The 20,077-nt window shown below is 29.8% G+C and overlaps 4 protein-coding genes across 10 annotated transcripts; 3 read left to right on the top strand and 1 right to left on the bottom strand.

Moving 5' to 3' along the window:
• Window positions 1-126: 126 nt before the first annotated feature.
• On the bottom strand, window positions 127-1,840 carry LOC124956127 (borealin-like). Its single transcript, XM_047511551.1, has one exon. The coding sequence runs from the start codon at window positions 1,395-1,397 to the stop codon at window positions 498-500; it is 900 nt and encodes a 299-aa protein (XP_047367507.1). The 5' UTR covers window positions 1,398-1,840; the 3' UTR covers window positions 127-497.
• LOC124956129 (leucine-rich repeat-containing protein 51-like) lies at window positions 1,245-2,896 on the top strand. Its single transcript, XM_047511553.1, has 2 exons — window positions 1,245-2,153; window positions 2,257-2,896. The coding sequence occupies exons 1-2, from the start codon at window positions 2,036-2,038 to the stop codon at window positions 2,736-2,738; spliced, it is 600 nt and encodes a 199-aa protein (XP_047367509.1). The 5' UTR covers window positions 1,245-2,035; the 3' UTR covers window positions 2,739-2,896.
• Window positions 2,897-3,760: 864 nt separating this feature from the next.
• LOC124955999 lies at window positions 3,761-4,261 on the top strand. The gene is made up of 2 exons (XM_047511302.1): window positions 3,761-3,945; window positions 4,054-4,261. The coding sequence occupies exons 1-2, from the start codon at window positions 3,779-3,781 to the stop codon at window positions 4,139-4,141; spliced, it is 255 nt and encodes an 84-aa protein (XP_047367258.1). The 5' UTR covers window positions 3,761-3,778; the 3' UTR covers window positions 4,142-4,261.
• A 724-nt stretch (window positions 4,262-4,985) lies between these two features.
• On the top strand, window positions 4,986-19,967 carry LOC124955969 (putative mediator of RNA polymerase II transcription subunit 26). 7 transcript variants are annotated; one of them, XM_047511198.1, is made up of 12 exons: window positions 4,987-5,476; window positions 5,559-5,682; window positions 7,061-7,197; window positions 7,343-7,471; window positions 7,767-7,933; window positions 8,058-8,274; window positions 8,350-11,196; window positions 11,336-11,716; window positions 11,860-14,403; window positions 14,921-15,041; window positions 15,143-15,459; window positions 15,766-19,967. In XM_047511198.1, exons 3-12 carry the CDS (start codon window positions 7,191-7,193, stop codon window positions 15,822-15,824), a joined length of 6,789 nt encoding a protein of 2,262 aa, XP_047367154.1. In that variant the 5' UTR covers window positions 4,987-5,476; window positions 5,559-5,682; window positions 7,061-7,190; the 3' UTR covers window positions 15,825-19,967. The 7 variants fall into 7 exon arrangements, 6 of the variants coding, with proteins under 6 accessions (XP_047367158.1, XP_047367154.1, XP_047367156.1 ...); XM_047511200.1 differs by having other exon boundaries at window positions 4,987-5,222; window positions 5,305-5,682; XM_047511202.1 differs by lacking the exon at window positions 5,559-5,682 and having other exon boundaries at window positions 4,986-5,222; window positions 15,212-15,459.
• The last annotated feature ends 110 nt before the right edge of the window (window positions 19,968-20,077 follow it).

The following is a 20,077-nucleotide window of genomic DNA, read 5'->3' on the forward strand; positions in this document are numbered from 1 at the left end:
CGTTCTCATCTAATCAACTTAAATTAATATTACATTGCTAGCCCTGTAAATCGTTAAAAGAAATGCCTTTTATTATATATTTATTTAATAATATACGAATTCTATTATTGAAAATATAACATATTAGACTTTTTAAATAATTCAATATATTCGAGAGAATTTCAAAACTATGGACAATTATTAATTATTTATAAATGTATTTATAAAATATATACTTATAATCATAACCTTAACTAATAATACAAATAGGCAATAGGAGATACAATATTTCTATAGTTATATGTATAATTATAAAGATATATATTATAAAATTACAAATATTGGACGTACTACAATAATTGTTGTGTTGTATTATGTAATAAAAAAATATTCTCCTTTATTAATTTATACCATCCATGTAAATTAGGATGTTTGTTAATACAATAACTGTAAAATACAATTACTATACATCGCATTTGTGTAATGCTAAATGCTATCGCTTTGTATAATCTATGAAGTTATTTCAATGAAATAACTTTCTCGATATGATCCTTAAGTGTTTCTAATTGACGCATAGTTTCTGGATCTAAAGCTGGTATGTGCGACATGCGTAATCCATCATTGGGTAACAAGGACATAATGTTTCCGTTGCTCAAAGGTACATTAATATTTGCAGTTTTATCTGGAACGATAGCAGAAACTAATAATGGACTTCCTTGCATACTTAATACCATTTCTCCTTCACGCGGTCGTCTGAGTACATTCATAGGAGTATTTGGTTTAACTTTAGGAGTGATAAGGTTATATTCATTCTTAGCAGTCTTGGAAGGTGCTGGTGTTTTAAATTTATCTGATTTTAGTTGAGATTCGATGTATGCATATCCTTTATCATTGTTTTTCGTTAATGCCTTATGCGTTATATCGATCAAAGCTGATTGACGATTTTTTGAACTACTACGAGTTACTCTTCTTGGTTTGGCTTCGGAAGTTAATTTTTTAGCTCTTGATGCACGAGATATCCGTGATGTAGATGCTCCCGTTGTTGTACCTTCTGTTACATAACCATCGTCTGATGTAGCTGTACCACGTTTAGAAGTTTTCTTTGCTTTCACAGTTGACGGTATGACATAAAGTAATGATTGATCATTCACAGAGGATGTTACTTCGTTACAATTTTCTTTTTCATCTTCTTTCCACGCTATAATTTCACCTAAAGTCATTTGCTTCAATTCTGCTGGTATACCAGCTAATTTAACGTTGTGATAAGTTTCATAACTCTTGATACTAAATTTAGCTTCATTATCTAATTTATTAATTCTCAATTGCAGTTTCTTTTGAAAATCTTTTAGAAACAAATCTGATTCTTCTAAAGATTCTCGATTTTGTTTGGATTTACGTGTTTGTTTCGTACGTGGCATGCTTCCTAATTCGTAAAATATTGAGGGGAAAAAAAAGCAAAAAAAAAAAAAAAACGAAACAAAACGATTGTATTCACTATATGATAAATAATAACTTAAATTAATCTAATAGACTTTCTTCACTTTCTCATATAATCAAGACTAATCCAATTTTTAAATTCTGTTTACTGTTATGGACAGTTTCAATCCATTAAATAACAACACACAAGAAAGCCTTATTATTACGTTTATAAACGGTGTTGCCCTCTAATGCGAACAAATTCAACTAAATGCGAAAGTATTCATAACGGTTCTTTTAGAATACAGATTTACGAAACCATTATAAATTGTACAATTTTATTATCGACCTTGAAAAACTATAAATATCGATTAATTATTCTCTTAAAAATATCTATACAGCTTGAAATTTGAACTCCGTTAATACGAAGTACTTATTAAAATGTACATATTGATTAGATAATTTCATGTGTATAAAATATGTTAAAATATGTTAGTTAGATCGATTATCGTTTCTTTACATTAACCTTTCTTTACAAACAATTGTTTCGTTATAAACAATTTCATATTTCAAAGTTTGTTCTATAAATCATTACCTTTGTTGTTGTTGTTGTTGTTGTTGTTGTTGTTGCTGTTACATAATGAATACTAATAATGCAAACGTCAATTTTACTTCTGATTATAAACGAAACGAACGAGAGGAAATGTTAATAGCACCACCATTAGATTATTCATTCAAAAAAGCGACCGATATGAATCGTATGTACATACTAAATAATAATTTCTTTCTTAATTATTTGATGATTTATAATAAGTAATATATATTAATATTAATAAAAGAAAATTACTAATCAATTAAAAGAGCTAGTTAATCAACAACCTCAGACGATACGAACGGTTAAAGCACCAATGCGAACGTCCAAAGATCGTTTTGCAACAAGTACGATATGGTTGAGTAATAATTTATTAACATCCATGGAAGGACTTGAAAATCTATGCAAAACAGTTCTAGAAGATCCAACTTTTTTAAGTTGGTTAGATCTTTCATTTAATGAGATCAACGAAATCGGAGATGATATCGCAAAGTTTTCTAATCTAAAGATCTTATATTTACACGGTAATAATATTTCAAATATAAATGATGTATTAAAATTAAGAAAACTATGTAATATGAGAACCTTAACGTTACATGGAAATCCGATAGAAACTTTACCTTATTATAGGAGTTATATAATCAATGTTATGTCACAATTAATCAATTTAGATTTTTCGCCAATAACTATAGCCGAAAAGAAACGAGCATTACCTACCGGATTTTTTAAAATAATAAAACCAGCTTTGTAAACGTATACATTTTCTTTTTATTTATTTTTAATTGTTTATAAATTATTGAATTTTTTGTTTGAGTAAAATTAACCAATGGAAATAACGTATCATATACTTATTTGTATCTGGTGCTCATAATTTGGAAATAAATATTATAAAATAATAAATGATTTTTCGATGTAAAAAGTTAGATTACTATATACTTCCTTTGTCTTTTACTCAGTGCCGTAAGATAAAATTTGAAGATACTCGTGAAATAATTTGAAATTTTTAAATTAAATTCAATATTGTTATATATGATATTAATAGATTGCATAAATTGTCATAGACAAAATACACGTGATAACTATTAATTCTCGCAATATGATAAGTAATTATATCTATTTCGTATACGCAATACACCGACTACTTTGATTTTGATTGCTTCATATCCGTATTGATTCCTCATAAGTTCATTTCTATTGGTCGTTGAATCATGTGAACATTTTAGTTCGTCCAATATGTTATTACAATTTCTCACGAGATGGCGTTACGAACTATCCAAGGAAACATAGTATTTTATCAAAGATTATATGGTTAGTTGTCTATTCTTGTAAATAGTTTGCTTCTCTGATTGTCACTCTAAACATCTCTGGGTACAGAAAATTTTTACAGGCTCTGCGTTATTGTGAATTATTATAATATATTTATACAAAGTATGTATATATATATACATATACACACATATATATTCTGAAATAACAATAACTCAAGTATATTGTATAAAATTAATTTTTGATTGGAAGTGTATGTACAAGTTACATAATAATTTTTCTCTTTTTTAACAGAAAGTGTTACAGACAAACGCGTGCAAATTTTGTATTTTAATGATTATATTTTCGTTGAATTTTTTAAGATCACATTTTAAATTTAATAAAAATTCCTACCAACTAATTAATTATATTTCTTTTTTTTTCTTAGTATACTTCATTGATTTAGATTTATCTTTAGTTTTATCTTTCCATCCTGAGTTTATAAAATAAAGTACCAATTGTAAAAAAGAAATCAATTTTCTTTAGATGTCGACAGAAATTAAACAGTTAGCCAAACCAAAGCTTCGTAATTTACTATTAGGGAAGGTGAAGATTGCCTTTGTCGGTATGACAATATTTGGAACTATTACGACATTATTATACAAAGTATTTGTTGGTGATGCAAGGAAGAAAAAATATGAAGAATTTTACAAGTAATATACATGTTATTCAATATTTATTTCTTATATTGTTTCGTAAAGTGTATATTGTACTTTTCTTTTGCATTTATTACTATATAAATTTTATCTATCTATTTACAGAAAGTATGATGCAGAAGCAAAACTAAAGATCATGTGCGATTCTGGTTACATGCACTCCTGTGGAGATAATCCTATAATTTATGAGTAATTATTTAAAAAATGTATATAGTTTGTCATAGTATACTGAATTCATATAATAACTTAAATAAAATATATATATGTTATATGAACATGTCTATAATACATTAAATTTTTATACTAAATCAAATATGTTTTTTCTAGATAATTGTATGAAAATATCAGTTTTGTTTTAATGTTTTAATATTAATATTTCGTCTATGAATTAAGATTGTTTTATATGTTTGTTATGAAGGTTATAAATGTTGATGGTTTAAACGATTATTCTGATATAAATATAAGTTTATTTAAATTATTGATTTATTGTAGGTATATCGTAGTGTATTTTATATATATATATATATATATATATATATATATATATATATATATAAATTGCATTCTCAAAGGGTTGTAGAATTATATTTTTTAGAGAAAGGAAATGAAAAATATTCAGGTGCGTTAAATAAATAATGTCTCATTGGATAATATTAATAGTATCTATAGTTATATATTAATACTACTAACAATAGTAGATAACTGTATTGGTACTAATATATATTTATTATTATTTTAAATAATATATTATTAATAAGTAATGGAATATATTGAAATAATGAAAAAATGTAAAAAGGAGTATTTCTTTAATTAAGAATTAAAAGTCTTCACAGATGGATGTATATAAAAATCCTGTTCATTCGTAAAGGAATATTCATAAACTTAGATTAATTAATATTTGTTGATAAATTTTCTTCTACTATTTCGAATAATAATTCTAAACGGTGATATAAGAGGTTAAAGAAACTCCGATGTTAAAATAATTGGTAAGATGGCGCCGTAGAAATACCCAGTATGCCCCGCGCGATTGATTTGCGCATGTCAGTTGTTCGCATTGCAAATGGCGGCTCCTTGTTATTGTTCATGGCGTTTTATGACTTGTCCCTTTATATTACCGATTATGTCGAGTTTTTTCGCGATCTTCACCGCGCGCACTGTGCAGAAAGTGGAATAAGATACGCGCGGTGTATTTTAGGTTAAGCTAAGTGCTCTTGTGGTGTGTCTCCGTGCGATTTGGACGCGAGAAATTCCACACGAAATTGGAAAGAAATGGGGTAACGTTAAAATTTTCCTGTGTTCATACGGTATCAATTCATAGTATGCGAGGACTAAAATGAGCCTCGGTGCTTCCTATAGTTCTTCCATTGAATCTAATCTTGTTTGGTAAGCAAACATAACGATGATACGCATTGAACGTTCGTTAAATGAAAATCTTCCGGATCTTTTGACGGTCTATCTCAACATGCTCGAGCCCACTTCACGTACACCTCCCCCGACGGACAAAATGGTGGCCCCCCGATATCCAATGGTCTGGGTGCCTTATTTCGCCAAAAATCATTATGGAATTTCTCGATAGACCTTTTATTTTTTTCTATACTCACTTTATTTAGATCAATGAGATACTACGTATTTGCCGCTTGGTTCTATCAAGATATTCTATAACCTATTTTTGCTTATATAAAAATCGTGCCCCTGTCTAGTGGCCTAAAAGATTTTAATTGCCGTTCGTAAATGGTGAGACTGTTTTCTTTCTTTTTTTTTTCCTTTTCTTTCCTTTCTTTTCTTTTCTCTTTTTTTCTTTTTTTTTTTTTTTTTTTCCTTTTTTTTTCTTTTCTTGTATTATTTCGTTACACCACGTCAATTGATTCGATGATAAATATTGTAATCGTTTAGATGCAATTTTCATATTTTCTTTATAATCATGTCTCTCTTGGTAAAATCATAGACAAGTTATAACCTAGTCATACTTTTCACTAGCATTTTGTGTTTATGGACAATTACTATCATTCTTGTATAGGCGAACCAACGATCGTTAAGGGTATCGGCATTATTTTTGTTATGATTTTTTAAATTAATAATTTTACTTTTGAGAATTAGCTGTTTGTTATTTTATTCTATTGTTTATTTGTTTTCTTCCCTACGAAATATTCCATATATATAATGAATGAAATATAGATGAGTTTTGAAGAAAGAGCAACAATTGATATAAAAATAAAATATATAATATTGTGCATTAAGTAGTTTATAAAAATAATAGTAGACATTTATTCTCTATTTATATTATATTCATTCATATAATTATTATTACCATTTGATTTATAATGATAAAACATTATTTTTTTAATATCTTATAAAATCTTATAAAAAAATAAATTAAAAATTTATTCTGAACTTATTGAAATAAAAATAGCAATATTTTTAATGTTATTTTACTATAACATTATTTAATTTAGTGTTCTGGAAAAACATTTTAATATTTAAGTATATAAATATTTTTAATAAACAATAAAAGTAAAGTTAGACATGTTACAATGTATTATATATTTATAAAGTGATATGTTTGTCTTTTTTTTTTCTTTTTTTTCTTTTTTCTTTTTTTTCTCTTTTTTCTTTGTTTCTTTTTAATCCATGTATTTTTTCAATATGTGTCATCGTTTTTTATGATCAATTGATTGTATAAAATATACAGAATGCATATAAATATATATTAGATTACTATAAGCCAATATTAAATTGCAGATCTGTTTAATAATCTGTTTAATATTTATACTATATGATTATGGAGTTATAAGTACCATTGCTATTGTTTTATTTTCCATAATTTTTTTTTGATCTTTAATATTTCATATAAATATTTTGGATTAAATAAGACTGTAATGTGTGTATATATATACTATATATATACACACACACACACACACACACACACACACGCACGCACGCACGCACGCACGCATGCACACACATATATATATATGTAATATTTTTTATCGGATTTTAATCATTATTTTTTCTTTTTTTCTTCCTCTTTTTTTTTCTTTTTTTTTTTTCTTTCTTTTCTTTTTTTTTCTTTTCCTTTTTTTTTTTTTTTTTTTTTTTTTTTTTATAACAGTAGACAAGTGCATTAGTGCTGGAGTGGTTTGGCGTTGTCGGTTTACAACCGACGGAGAGACATCTCATCACATATATATTGTCTTAATACCCTGAGGTGTCTCCAGGCTCCCTGGGTAGTTATGTGATTTATGATTGGTATGTATTTCTTAATTTTTCAAGTACTGAAATCAACAGTTCAAAATTTCTTTGTTTTGTTAATTAAATTCGTAATTATGATATATGAAATTAAGAATCGATAAAATCTTGATGTTAAACAAATAACAAAAATTATATAATGCAGTCATGGCGGCAGACAGTGATGGTGATCTGATTGAGACGGTGGTAACTTGTGAGGGTGACCTTGGTGATCCAGAATTTCCACATAAATTTAAAACAATTGTTGACCGTCTTAAGTCTCTACTATGTAAAGGTATTATGAATCTATTGCAATGTATTTTTTCTTTTTCTTTTTCTTTTTGTTTCTTTTTTTTTCTTTTTTTTTTCTTTTTTTTTTTTTTTGAAGAAGATTAATTTTAAAGTATAAAGAAGTTTTATATATAATATAATAGTACAGTTATTTTTGTTACGTAAAATAATTTTCTATTTTTATTATTTGTCTATTATATGTATTATTATTATTATTATTATTATTATTATTATTATTATTATTATTATTATGTATATTTTGTATATCTTCTAAAGGAAAAGTTACTTATAATTTGCAGAGAAAGGAGATGGTCTAAAAGTTAACAAAGTAGAACCATGGAATTCTGTAAGGGTCACATTTTCTATACCAAGAGAAGCTGCATTACGGTTGCGAGAGTTAGCAGCGCAAGGATCTCCAACACTTACTCAACTTGGCATTCTTTCTGTACAGGTTGAAGGAGACCAGGTATATTTATTGTTTTATAGATCCTAATAATATTATTGAATAAATTAATAAGTTAGCAGTAATAAAAGTGTTTTCATGGTAAATATTACTAAAGTAATAATATAATATATTTACTTATTTTTAGGTTATATCTTTAAGGATAGCAAGTCGATTTGGTGGTGAGGCACAAGAAATTGTCTTACGTTCAGGATCTTCACAGGATGCTGGAAATAAATCTCAGAGTGAATCTACAAATAGTTCAGTCACCATTGACAATGATCCTACAATAGCTTTACCTGGTCCAAGTAATACATCAACAATATCTTCTGCATTGCGGAATGTTGCTCAAATAATAGCAGCTGGTATGTTTGTTTAACATTAAACAAACATATTTAAAGAATAAATATATTTCATTATTATCATTTATACTATTTCAGGTACATCGTCAGAGAAAGCTCCTCAATTCCGTTCTCCAAATGTTGTGGCACCAACAGACTGTGATCCTATCCCACCTTTTCTTGCAAAACCTGTGCCGTCAACGGCTGGTAGTAATGGTGTTGGTACTTCTGGCAACCAACCAGTCACTAATTCTAATGCTTCATCCAGAAATAATTATAACGGTCCATTCCCGTTTGCCAGCATGACCCATGCTGCTCAAGCAATACATAGTCGAGAATCACAAGCTACAACAATAAAAAATGCAATTCAGTTTAAACAGCATACACAGCCACCACCGCCTTATCCGATACAAGATAATTTGGCAACAGTCACAGCCTTGTCAAGTGGTCATACAACTACACAAACTGTGGTTACAGTTGGGCAATTAACAACTCAGTATAAGTCTCCAATTACCACGACATCTAGTCTGTCACCAAACAATGGTAACCATTTAACAGGAAATTCCAATGGTAGTGGTAACCAAGTTGCTTTATCAAGTCCATTACTTGTGAATCTTCTGCAAAATGATGCTACCTCACATTCAAATAATGTGATACCTGGTCAGAAAATGTTGCCACCAGCTGTTGTTGATAGCTCAGGATTGGCAAATCGTATGAGACCTACGAAAAAGCCAACTGTTAGAAGAAAAGAGCTAACGTCGCCTAATGAATCGCCACCAAATTTGGATTCGCTAAGGACGGAAGATCTGATAGGAGGATCGGCCATTATTCCAGATATATCTCAAAATTCACCATCTTCAGCATTTGTTGCGGTTAATGCAAATCAGCCATCATCAATTCCTCAACAGCATACAGTTAATGTAATTGGTGGTAATAGTCAGAATATAATGACACCACAAACGGTCCACCAAGTGCCTGTTGTTGGACAGATACAGCAACAGACACCACCAATACATACTCCAGTACAAATACAACAAAAGTTTCCTATCAGACAAGAATTGACTTATAGGCCTTCAACAATGCAAATACAAAGTCAACTTCCTGCTAGGCATTCGGTAAATGGACAAGTTAGAACACCTTTACAACAGCGGCAATTATTGCTTCAACAACAACAACAACAACAACAACAACAACAACAACTTTTGGCTCAACAACAACAACAACAACAACAACAACAACAGCAGCAGCAGCAGCAACAGCAACAGCAATTAGGCCAACAAAACATGGCTACATCACAATTAATAACTCAGCAAGGACCTACAACACAGCAGACATTGTTGCAACAGCAAAACACTAATGCTCCTTTGCAGTCAGCATCTTTACCAAGTCAACCAGTTATACAACAGCAACAAGTTCTACAGCATCCAACAGTAGCATTGAATGTATCGCAACAAAGGCTAAGTTACTTAAGTAATCAACGTCAACAAACACCTCCACCATATCCACGACAACCGGTACCACAGCAACCTCATTTACCACAACAAAGCCAGACGTTGAATGTACAACAACAGTTACATCACAATCAATTGAAAAATATAAATGTCAATACGAGTGCAACAACAGACTTTCGTTATGGACAAAGTCAAAATATCCTCAGTAGAAATTATCAGCCATCTATTAGCAGTGCTAATGGACCTACATGGAGTACACAAAGTAGTTCCATTCCACAGGGTGCTCAAGTTAATACTACAAGGCTCGCAGTCTCAAATCAGGTTCCAGGTGCCTTTTCTCAGTGTGGCTCTCATATGAATCATACTCCTACGACTACTGCGACTGCTGCCATTAATAAAGTAGAAACATCAGAGTCCCCAAAACCTGAGGAGGAGACACCAGAGCCAGAGTATACATCAACTGGAAAAATCCGCCAATTTCTCATAAATCCTTTGACCGGTCATTTAGAACCAATGCCTAGCGAAAGTTCTGATTCAGAACCAGAAAGTGCAGTTGATAATCAAGATGATTTCTTTTCTTTTCCATCTCCTTCAAACGATAGATCAAATTCTATCTTTTCTGACGACGACGCTGATAGCAATTTTTCGAGAAGAAACGATACTACGACCAATACCGATCAATCAGATTCTGAAACAACGGTCAAATCTACAGCCAGTGAAGGAAGTTTAAAGCACAGCAGGATAAAACCTACGAGAGAGTCTGCGCACAGTCCAATGCCAGGAGAAAAGATTAAACTCCGATTAAAATTAGAAAAATCAGAACCAGTTACCCAAGCGTATAAAGTGGATGTATCATTTGTAAACACACCACCTGTCAGGAAAGTTGATAAGTCGGTAAACAAAATGTTTACCACAGGTATCTCTAGCTCAGGGACTGGTGACGAACCACGAGTGCCTCCCTTACACATTTCTTTAAGAGGACGTAATGCTTCTGTAGTACAAATCAGGAAAAAAGAAAAAAAGTCTTTGAAAGATGGGGAAACTGATGTAGCTAGTGTAAAGAGAAAAGGAAAATTGAAGAAAATGAAAGAATGTATAGATGGGAACAAATTGCTCCAAAAGAAATCATCGTTGAACATGATTATAGGTACTTCGTCTGCTTCCAAACTACCCCTGTCCAATTCTGCGATGATAAATAGCGCCAGTACCATTAGCAAAATGAATAATATTCTTCAAACTGTTGTTGCAAAACCTAATGCCTTTAAACAAGAAGTGTCGGTAGATTCTATGAGGCTACAAGGTGGGCTAATTAAGCCAAGTTCAAGTAAAAATAATGACGTGGATGATATACCGTTGAACAGTAGAATTCCATCTCCGTCTAAACATAAATCTACTATTTTAAATCAACCTTTGAATACACCACAACAAAACATAACAAAGAATCAAATGGAAGTTGATGTACAAAATCATACACATGAACAGAAAATAGGGGGAGGTAAGATAGTGGCACAATATCAAAATATTATTACATATAATTAAAACTTTATTTAGTTAGTTGCATCCATTTTTAAATGTATTGAGAGATTTATTTATATTTTTATATAATAATTTTTATTCAATGAAAAATTTTCTAGGTAAAACCAAAAGAAGAGATTCCAAGAAGAAATCAGAATCTGGAGATGGTATGCACAGAGAACAGAATTTATTGTCAGGTGGTAGAATTCTAGATAATCAAGCCAAATGGAGAAAATTGGGTTATAAAGGTGATTCCAATCAAGCGATACGAAAGTCAGATACACTTATAACAGGAAACGATTTTACAACTGTTAAAAAAGTTGGCGAAATCAGGAGAACCAGCGACAGTGACATAAATAGATCAGCCATAGAAAAGAACAATGCATTAAATGCGGTCACCTCAAGATTAACAGAAATAAACGGTGTAAAAAGTGATTTAATCAATCAAGAGAAAAGAAGACGTTTGAGTTTAATGGATGAAAAGGATTTGCATTTAGGAGGTAAATTTAAAGTTTATTCTTTTTATCTTCATCTAAGAGTGGGTCATTATATTATATTTTATTTTTCTCAACTTTCTTTATTTGTATAAAGTATAAGTTTAAGTTTACGACAAAAAATCGGATATCTCTCTAATTTATTACAGAATGTCATAAAACAGAGGCTAGCAGTCAAAGCAGTCAAAAAGTTGTTTCTGAGTCTTCTTCACCAAATGCTGTTTCAAATGCAAAAAATGTTACCAATGTACCTTATGAGAGTGAAACGCAAAATTTAAAAACAAAAAACGCAATAATGCAAAATGATTCTAATGCATCAAACAATTCTGAAGCTAAAGTGTCTGTGCATACAGATATGGCAACTAAATGTTCTCAGCAGTCTGTTAACAGAATTACAACTGTCAAAAGTAAACCGGACATTGACAATTGCAAAGTGAATGCAAATACTTTAACTAAAAATCAAAGTCTTGGACAGAAAATGAAAAATCACATGAATATTAAGAATGACACAAATGCTACTATTAATAGGCACAAGGTAGAGCATTTTAACAATAAAAAGATAACTCAGAATCACATAATAAAACAAGCTGATAGAACTGTGATTGAAAATAAGTTGGATAATTCACAAAGGATAAGTTTATTAAAGACATCACAAAGCTCAATAATCAGCAATACAGTGGACCAAGTTCCCAGATCCCAAAGTAATGATTTAGCAACTGGCAAGCCAACTTTACCAATTGGGGAAATCAATGTAACAGAAGCTAAAGTGAAGCAGAAGTTACTTGAGAATACAACAGTTCCTATTGGAATTGGTGTTGATGCAAGTGTAGAAAGAGTTGGTAGCGGAGGGGGTGGGGAGGATTCGGGGATAGAATCTATGGATGCTCTTTCAGAGAAGTCACCAAATCAGGGGGAATCACCTTTACATAGGCCAGTGACTGAAACAGTGACACAAAGTAGCACTAAAAGTGTTATTCAAGGGGAACCATCCCTGCCAACCACCAATAAGAACGTGCCTTCCTCAACTAATAGTAGTGATATGTGTTCAAATACCCATACGGAACTTCTTAAGTCCAATGCCCCACAAAGATTAAGCCCTGTGTCTGTTGCAAGTTATCTTGAAAATCATCTTAATTGCAATGTATCACATTCTAGTGAACAAGATACGAAGAATATATCTAGTGAAAAGACAGTAACAATAACAACAACTTCAAGAACTAGTGGTAATAATAGTGACTTGGTTGCTAGTTTAGAAATAACTGAAAATGAAAAAAGTGTTTCCAATCCACTAGTGACAGGATCAGTGACTGTCGTGACTGCTGCTATAAGTAGTGGCATGGATAGTGATAATTTATTACAATGTGCGCATCAACAAATAAGCAATTACTCTGAAACAGACAGTTGTAGCATTAAATTAGAAGGTACTATTAACCAAAATGAGCAGGGTACGACAAACTCTAAGCACGAAGTGTTAAGGGATGCAGAGGACAAACTTGTTGAAGACAGTGTAAAAACGGTAACAGAGAGTGACAGTGCAATTAGATTAAGTGAAGAACCTCAAGGACAGAATAATAATGGTGTGCCTCTAATTCAAAATCATGTTACATATAATAAAGTTAAAACAGAAAAGCTTGATAATACACTTACAAACAAAGCTATCGCAGTGGTGGATAATACATGTCCAAATAATCAGAGTCATCAGAGTCCAGAAATCAAAGCAGAGCCTGTAATCAATGTTAAAGTGGATGACACAAGGCAGGTTGATCAGTCAGATAATTCTAAAAATAATTTATCGTTGAACACAGGCTCAGTTCAAATAGAATCATGTACTGATCAAAACCAAAAATGTAATGTACAAACTCCTCAACAAATTTCAGTCAGGGAATCTTCAATGAATCTTCAAAAAGTTACAGACGATTTGGTTAAGAAAATTGTTAATGATGCCAGCGAAATAAATATAGGTATCCAGTCACCTCTTGGTGAGGATCCACAGCCAATTAGGATCACACCGCCATTATATACATATTCTAATCCAGTTGTTTTGCAAAGAGATGAGACTCCAAGCCCAGCAGCACAAAATCTTGAAGTAGATTCTAGCGATGTAGAACATGTAAAACGAAAACGCAGAAGGAAACAGGAATTAGAAGGCCGACAGGATGTCATATGTATAGAGGACAATGACGATGCACATTTTGTGGAAAGATTAAATTCTAATAACTCGGATGATTATATTAAAAGACCACCTAAATCTTTGCTAGAACAACTTTTAATAGAAATTCCAAGTGAAAGTAATGAAAAGAGATCATTGAGAACTAGATCACAAAAACTTAACAGTCCAGACATTGCCAAAACTCCAAAAAGTAGCCCGCATGGTCCTAATAAGTTGGAGGAAAGACGTAGTATATCGCCATATGCAAAGGCTAGTCCAAAATTGGGATCATCTAAATTATCACCAAATACAACAACTATGAAAGTAGGGAAAAGAAAACGACAGGAAAGTGAAAGTTCTGTAGCATCGAATACGGCCGATGATCCACAACCACGACCAGGAAAACGAAAATGTTCTGAAAATGCTGCAGAACTCATCAAAGCTTGTATGGGTGTAGAAGAAACTGGACCTGTCAAGAAACAAATACCTGGCAAAGAAGAACAGCCCAAAAAGGGATTCAACATATTGGCTAAAGCTAAAAAAGGTGTGCTTACCACATATATATATATATATGTATGTATGTATATATGTATGTATGTATGTATGTATGTATGTATGTATGTATGTATGTATGTATGTATGTATGTATGTATGTATGTATGTATGTATGTATGTATGTATGTATGTATGTATGTATGTATGTATGTATGTATGTATGTATGTATGTATGTATGTATGTATGTATGTATGTATGTATGTATGTATGTATGTATGTATGTATGTATGTATGTATGCATGGATGGATGTATGTATGTATGTATGTATGTATGAATGGATGTATGTATGTATGTATGTATGTATATCTATTCTTTTTGTTTCTAATATCATAAATTATTATGAATTATTATCACATTATAAAGGCTGCCAAAAACAGAAATATTTTTAATTGTTAGTTGTCCTTGTCTATTGTTATTGACCTTAAATATAAAACTTATAAAAGCTTGTCGATTAGATTTATTTGCATATTGAGTCTAATCGATTTGATAATTTTATATTTTTAGGTCCCATTGTGGTAGAAGTAGATTCTTCTGACGATGAACCGTTGATTGAATCTGTAGGAAAAGCAAGAATGAGATTGTCAGATGAAACATCCGCTGCTTCTCCAAAGCCTAAAGATCAAAAGTAAGCAATACTGATACGTGATTACGTGCAGCGTAATGTAAACTTGAATTAGCCGCACTTAACGAGAAGTATTCCATGTAAATGAATTGTTATCATTCTAGAACAAATTCAACTACAACTGTTTCTGGCAGTCCAATTAATTCTAGTAATATATCAAATTTCAATGCCAGTAATAGAGTGCAAAGAGAAGGCCGTTTATTAACAACCAAACAAGCAAGTACACCAACAGCTGTGAATGCTGGAAAAGAAAGGCTACGTGGTACTTCAGTATCAAGTAATGAATCAGTGGGAGAAGTAACAACAAGACGATCTGTTCGACAGAATACAGCTTCACCATTAGCAACACCGGCAAGCAATACAAGGGGTGCATCTAGATCTACGGAAGATGTAAATAGAAGAAAAACTCGAAGTGGAGCTGGTATGTATAAAATATTCATTTAAAAGTTGATTATAATTCATTTTTAAATATGATTCATGGATAAAAAATATATATTTTTATTCTGGTTTATTTGTCTACGTTGATAGCATTTAAAAATATCTTTATATTACATTTAAAGAGCATGAAATATTTTTTTCTTTTTATATATATATATATACATATATACATATATATATATATATATATATATATATATATATATGTATGTATATATATAAATTAAGTTACATATTCCCTATACCGTTTTAATTGAAAACACCTCGTACAGCGGGAACATTGTTTTAGTAACGACTGAGGCAGCAGAACAGGCGAAACGGAGGCGAATATCCCGAGAAAACAAATGACCCTCGGGAAGTGACCTTGACAGTGATTAGCTACCGTCGCTTGTCAAGGCCTATACGTCTGATTATCTATTTGTTATAAACAATTACTTGATCGCCGTGTGGCTGGACCCCACCTGGTGGATGTGTATGTGTCGATAGCGCACAAACATTGCTGTATATGTCTGGGAGTTTTATGGCAATCGGAACGCTGGATGGTGTAAAAAAAAAAAAGTAAAAGAAAAAAAAACAAATAAATTTATGTTGTATTATAAGAAACTGGATGATCTATTTTAAAATATACAAAAAATATAAACGATAAATATAAACTCTTTCGAAGCTTCGTTTAAATATTTTTTGTATATTCTGTATAAAATTTTCAAATTTTCTTTGATAATATACTATAAAAAAAGATTTGTATTCCACCTGAACGATCGTCTTTAGATGTTACTTTTTTAAATATCTAAGAATTTTAATTATAAGGGAAGATCAGTACGAAAAAACACGAGAATGATGTATTTTTCACCGTCCAGCATTCTTTCTTGCAATCTACTCCTCTAAACAGCAAAGTTTAGTTACTCAGAATCTGTTCAGCGTTTTATGTTTCGATCTAAGTAACTAAACTGGATTTATAACTGCCGAGTCATTATGTAACTTTCTTTTACCAATTACAAGTTATTATTATTCATTTATAGAACGAGGTCGCATTATTATATATGTGCAATTCGGTCAAGTTCAATTTATGTGTTTGAGGTCAATATTTACAGCATTATATATATATATATATATGTGTATATATATATATATATACATAAAATATATATATAATATTATATATATTGACATATGCATATATATATATATATGTATATATATGTGTATATATGTATATATATATATGTATGTATGATGATGTATGTATGTATGTATGTATGTATGTATGTATGTATGTATGTATGTATGTATGTATGTATGTATGTATGTATGTATGTATGTATATATATATAAACGTTTTTTCATGAATATACCCAACAGAAAGTTATGCAAGAATTCTTTTTACACAGATGAAGACATAACTTTCTGCTCTTTGTTCTTTCTTTCTTTCTTTCTTTCTTTCTTTTTTCTTTCATATCATTTTTATTTCTTATTCATGGGAATTAAATAATGGTAAAAGAAAGATAAAATTTTATAGGTCAAACATGAAAATCTCTGATTCTACTGCCGTAATATAACACATTATTTCTGCAGATATAAATTTTATTAAACGATGGGCTTGGGTCGCTACTCTGACAACTACTTCACTGATAGACTTTGTTTAAAAAATGTTAAATATTTGTAGTTGTTTATTTATTCTATTTTAACTCTTCTTGTTTTTGTAGAATTTCTCATTTTGTAGATATTCTGGGTTAAAGTGCATGCATAAAAAATAGTGTTGGCTATACTCATTTTTGATATTAAATACAATTGTCATGAGTATAATAAATTATATTTGAAGATGGAGTGTACCGAACACATCATCTTCATTTATTCTTATTTGTATAAAAATCTTACAATTGATTTTGAAGTACTGAAATAAAATAGCACACTTTGTAATTCTTGAAAATTAACACTTTATCGAAATGCTTAAGCATAGATGTATGGTATTTGATTTTAATAAATTTTGTTTAGGACTTAAGTTTATATCTATATTATATTTCTAAATATACGTTAGTTACTACACAATTTCCATTTTTTAAATCGGTAAGCACAGTCTTTCAGTGGAATGTTCGTCGGTAGACATAATATTGCAGAAAACACACAGGGGTATAAGGCTATTATTAAAAATGACTTATTTTATTTATGAAAATATGCGGATCGTTGGAATATACATAAATCATGCATAAAAATATGAAAATGATAAGATTAAAATATAAAACAAAAAAAACAAAAAAAACTATTAATACAATGTTAATTTGATAGGTAATATATGAATGAATATATTTTGTAAATAATTTCTTGTAAAGATACACAAAGCACCTCTCACTCTGTATATATAGGAACTGTTTAAATTTTTATTAAAAATTAGTAATAATTAAAAAAATCGTGCAACATCTCATTGTCATTTTTATTAATTATTCTTCGCGCGCTATCATTTTATTAAAACTTTGTTAGCATCATCCTTTTGCCAATACTTATGGTACATAGACATAAGCGTATATATACATAATGAAATATATGTATATGTCATTTATGTTACATACATTATTTTCGTGATCAGATAATCTAGTTTTATATTGTATAAATATAAATTAATGGTTGAGAGTTCGAATTTTAAGTAACTGGCAGTAGTCATCACTCCACATCTCCTAAATTTATTTTGATGACTTTTTTCTCCAAGAAATTAATATCTTCTCGACTTGATATTATTTTTCATTAATATATTTCATTTACAATTTGTTGATTTTTAATAAGTAACATTATTTTATTTTGCTCTGGTGCTGAATTTTTTTTAGATTTTTCTAATGGAAAATTAAAAGGTTACTGCTTTAACGATTTTAATTATAATTAAATTTAAAGGCAAAATAGTAAAACATCGATAAACTTTTATCGTTTTTCATTATATTTTTATTAATGTATGACCTAATAAACTTATAGTCTCTGGACAAATAATTTCAGGAAATAATAATATTGTGTCAATACAATTATACTATGTACAAGTAATTGTAAGCGCAATCTTTGATAAAATAATTTGGTCCTTTACTTGAGCTGGTTTAAAAGAGTTTGATGACTACTTGGCAATCTATTTCATAAAATAATTATTTCATTACTGAGATATTAAATATTGAATTTGATCTTATCGGAATAAGAAAAGTTAGCAAACTGATCGATAAATCAGCGATACACTGAGTAATGAAATAAAAAACATTTTGCTAATTTCTTCCTATTCTCAACATTAATTTAATTTATTTAGTTAAAATGCTGCATGTTTATTGGAATTTATATTCCAACAGATATATTGAAACTTATATTGTACATAGTAGCATATGCTTATTTTGGATGGGAAATGAAAAAAAAAAAAAAAAAAAGAAAATAATAAACGTGTACATAAAGATATAAAGAAGAAAATTAAGAGAATTACACATTCAATTTTGATTCAGATCCCTAGTATTATGGGATAATATGTAATATATAGTAATTTAATTACGATGAGAGAGAAGTATAAGAATTATTGGGAAAACAAACACACCTGTAATTTCGATGTATAATATTCTCTTTATAGATAGTTAGGCTAGATATTATTATGTTACAATTTTATTAAATATTACGTTTATATGATTGTATAGATTATAAACGAGCTAAGCTTTCTATGTAAATATATCTTAAAGCTAAAACAGGAATTTTTAGCCTGCTAACATTGTTAAGGAGCTTTTTCAGTACATCTGCCATGTAGCTGCATATGTATGCATATAATATAAGAAAGATAAAATATTAATGCGCCAAAGATCATATTCTGATTGACATGTGTGATAACTGTTCATATTCAATACATCTTAGAGAATGGTATACATGTGAAGCTCGATAAACAATTGGTGCTTTATAATACGATGAACACGTTGCAGTGTTATATCTCAACATTATTACAATAATTAAATCAATAAAAAGTGATCACTTTTGTGCCCATTTATATCTTTAAATATGGCAATTACTTTATAAGCTCCTTAACTATGCGAGTAATGCTGCAAATATAACAGTATGTATAATGGATATGAGTTTTAAAATCATCAAACTATATTAAAGAGTTGGATGATTTCAAAACCTCTTGTATGCAAAACACATTTGTATTTTTAGTATTTGGTTAAATGATATAAATAATAGTAAAGGATAAATGATAATAATCCAAGTGGATATATAATATAAAGAATTAGATCCCATATATTATATTTGTAGAAATGATTGATCACACATGGAAAGAAAAATCGCGCTATGATTATCAAGAAAATATTACAATTATATTATTACTTATTATTACTACAAAATGACTATACAACATGGTAATTTGCTAATTGTACCTTTTAATAATTACCGTAGACACATTGATGCAAATGGTTTTTTTTCTTGTTAAATATTAATTATCATAGACTTAAAAGATAATGAAAAATGTGTTATAAAAAAAAATTAAATCGCTCACTTTACATTTTTATCAAAAACCCATTTCGTTAACCAATAATAGATGCTTCTATAAACTTGGCAGCGTATGATGTGTAAGTAAAATTGACAGTTATGTTTTTTCTCTTTTT

Source organism: Vespa velutina, chromosome 20 (genome assembly GCF_912470025.1).
Source record: "Vespa velutina chromosome 20, iVesVel2.1, whole genome shotgun sequence".
Taxonomy (NCBI): domain Eukaryota; kingdom Metazoa; phylum Arthropoda; class Insecta; order Hymenoptera; family Vespidae; genus Vespa; species Vespa velutina.

Bases quoted from the DNA above. Each gene is read 5' to 3' on its own strand.
- LOC124955999 (XM_047511302.1), top strand. From the start codon at position 3,779: ATGTCGACAGAAATTAAACAGTTAGCCAAACCAAAGCTTCGTAATTTA. The intron at 3,946-4,053 runs GTAATATACATG...ATCTATTTACAG, and splicing joins AAATATGAAGAATTTTACAA to AAAGTATGATGCAGAAGCAA.
- LOC124956129 (XM_047511553.1), top strand. From the start codon at position 2,036: ATGAATACTAATAATGCAAACGTCAATTTTACTTCTGATTATAAACGA. The intron at 2,154-2,256 runs GTATGTACATAC...ATCAATTAAAAG, and splicing joins AAAAGCGACCGATATGAATC to AGCTAGTTAATCAACAACCT.
- LOC124955969 (XM_047511198.1), top strand. The intron at 11,717-11,859 runs GTAAATTTAAAG...AATTTATTACAG, and splicing joins AAAGGATTTGCATTTAGGAG to AATGTCATAAAACAGAGGCT. The intron at 14,404-14,920 runs GTGTGCTTACCA...TTATATTTTTAG, and splicing joins ATTGGCTAAAGCTAAAAAAG to GTCCCATTGTGGTAGAAGTA.
- LOC124956127 (XM_047511551.1), bottom strand. From the start codon at position 1,397: ATGCCACGTACGAAACAAACACGTAAATCCAAACAAAATCGAGAATCT.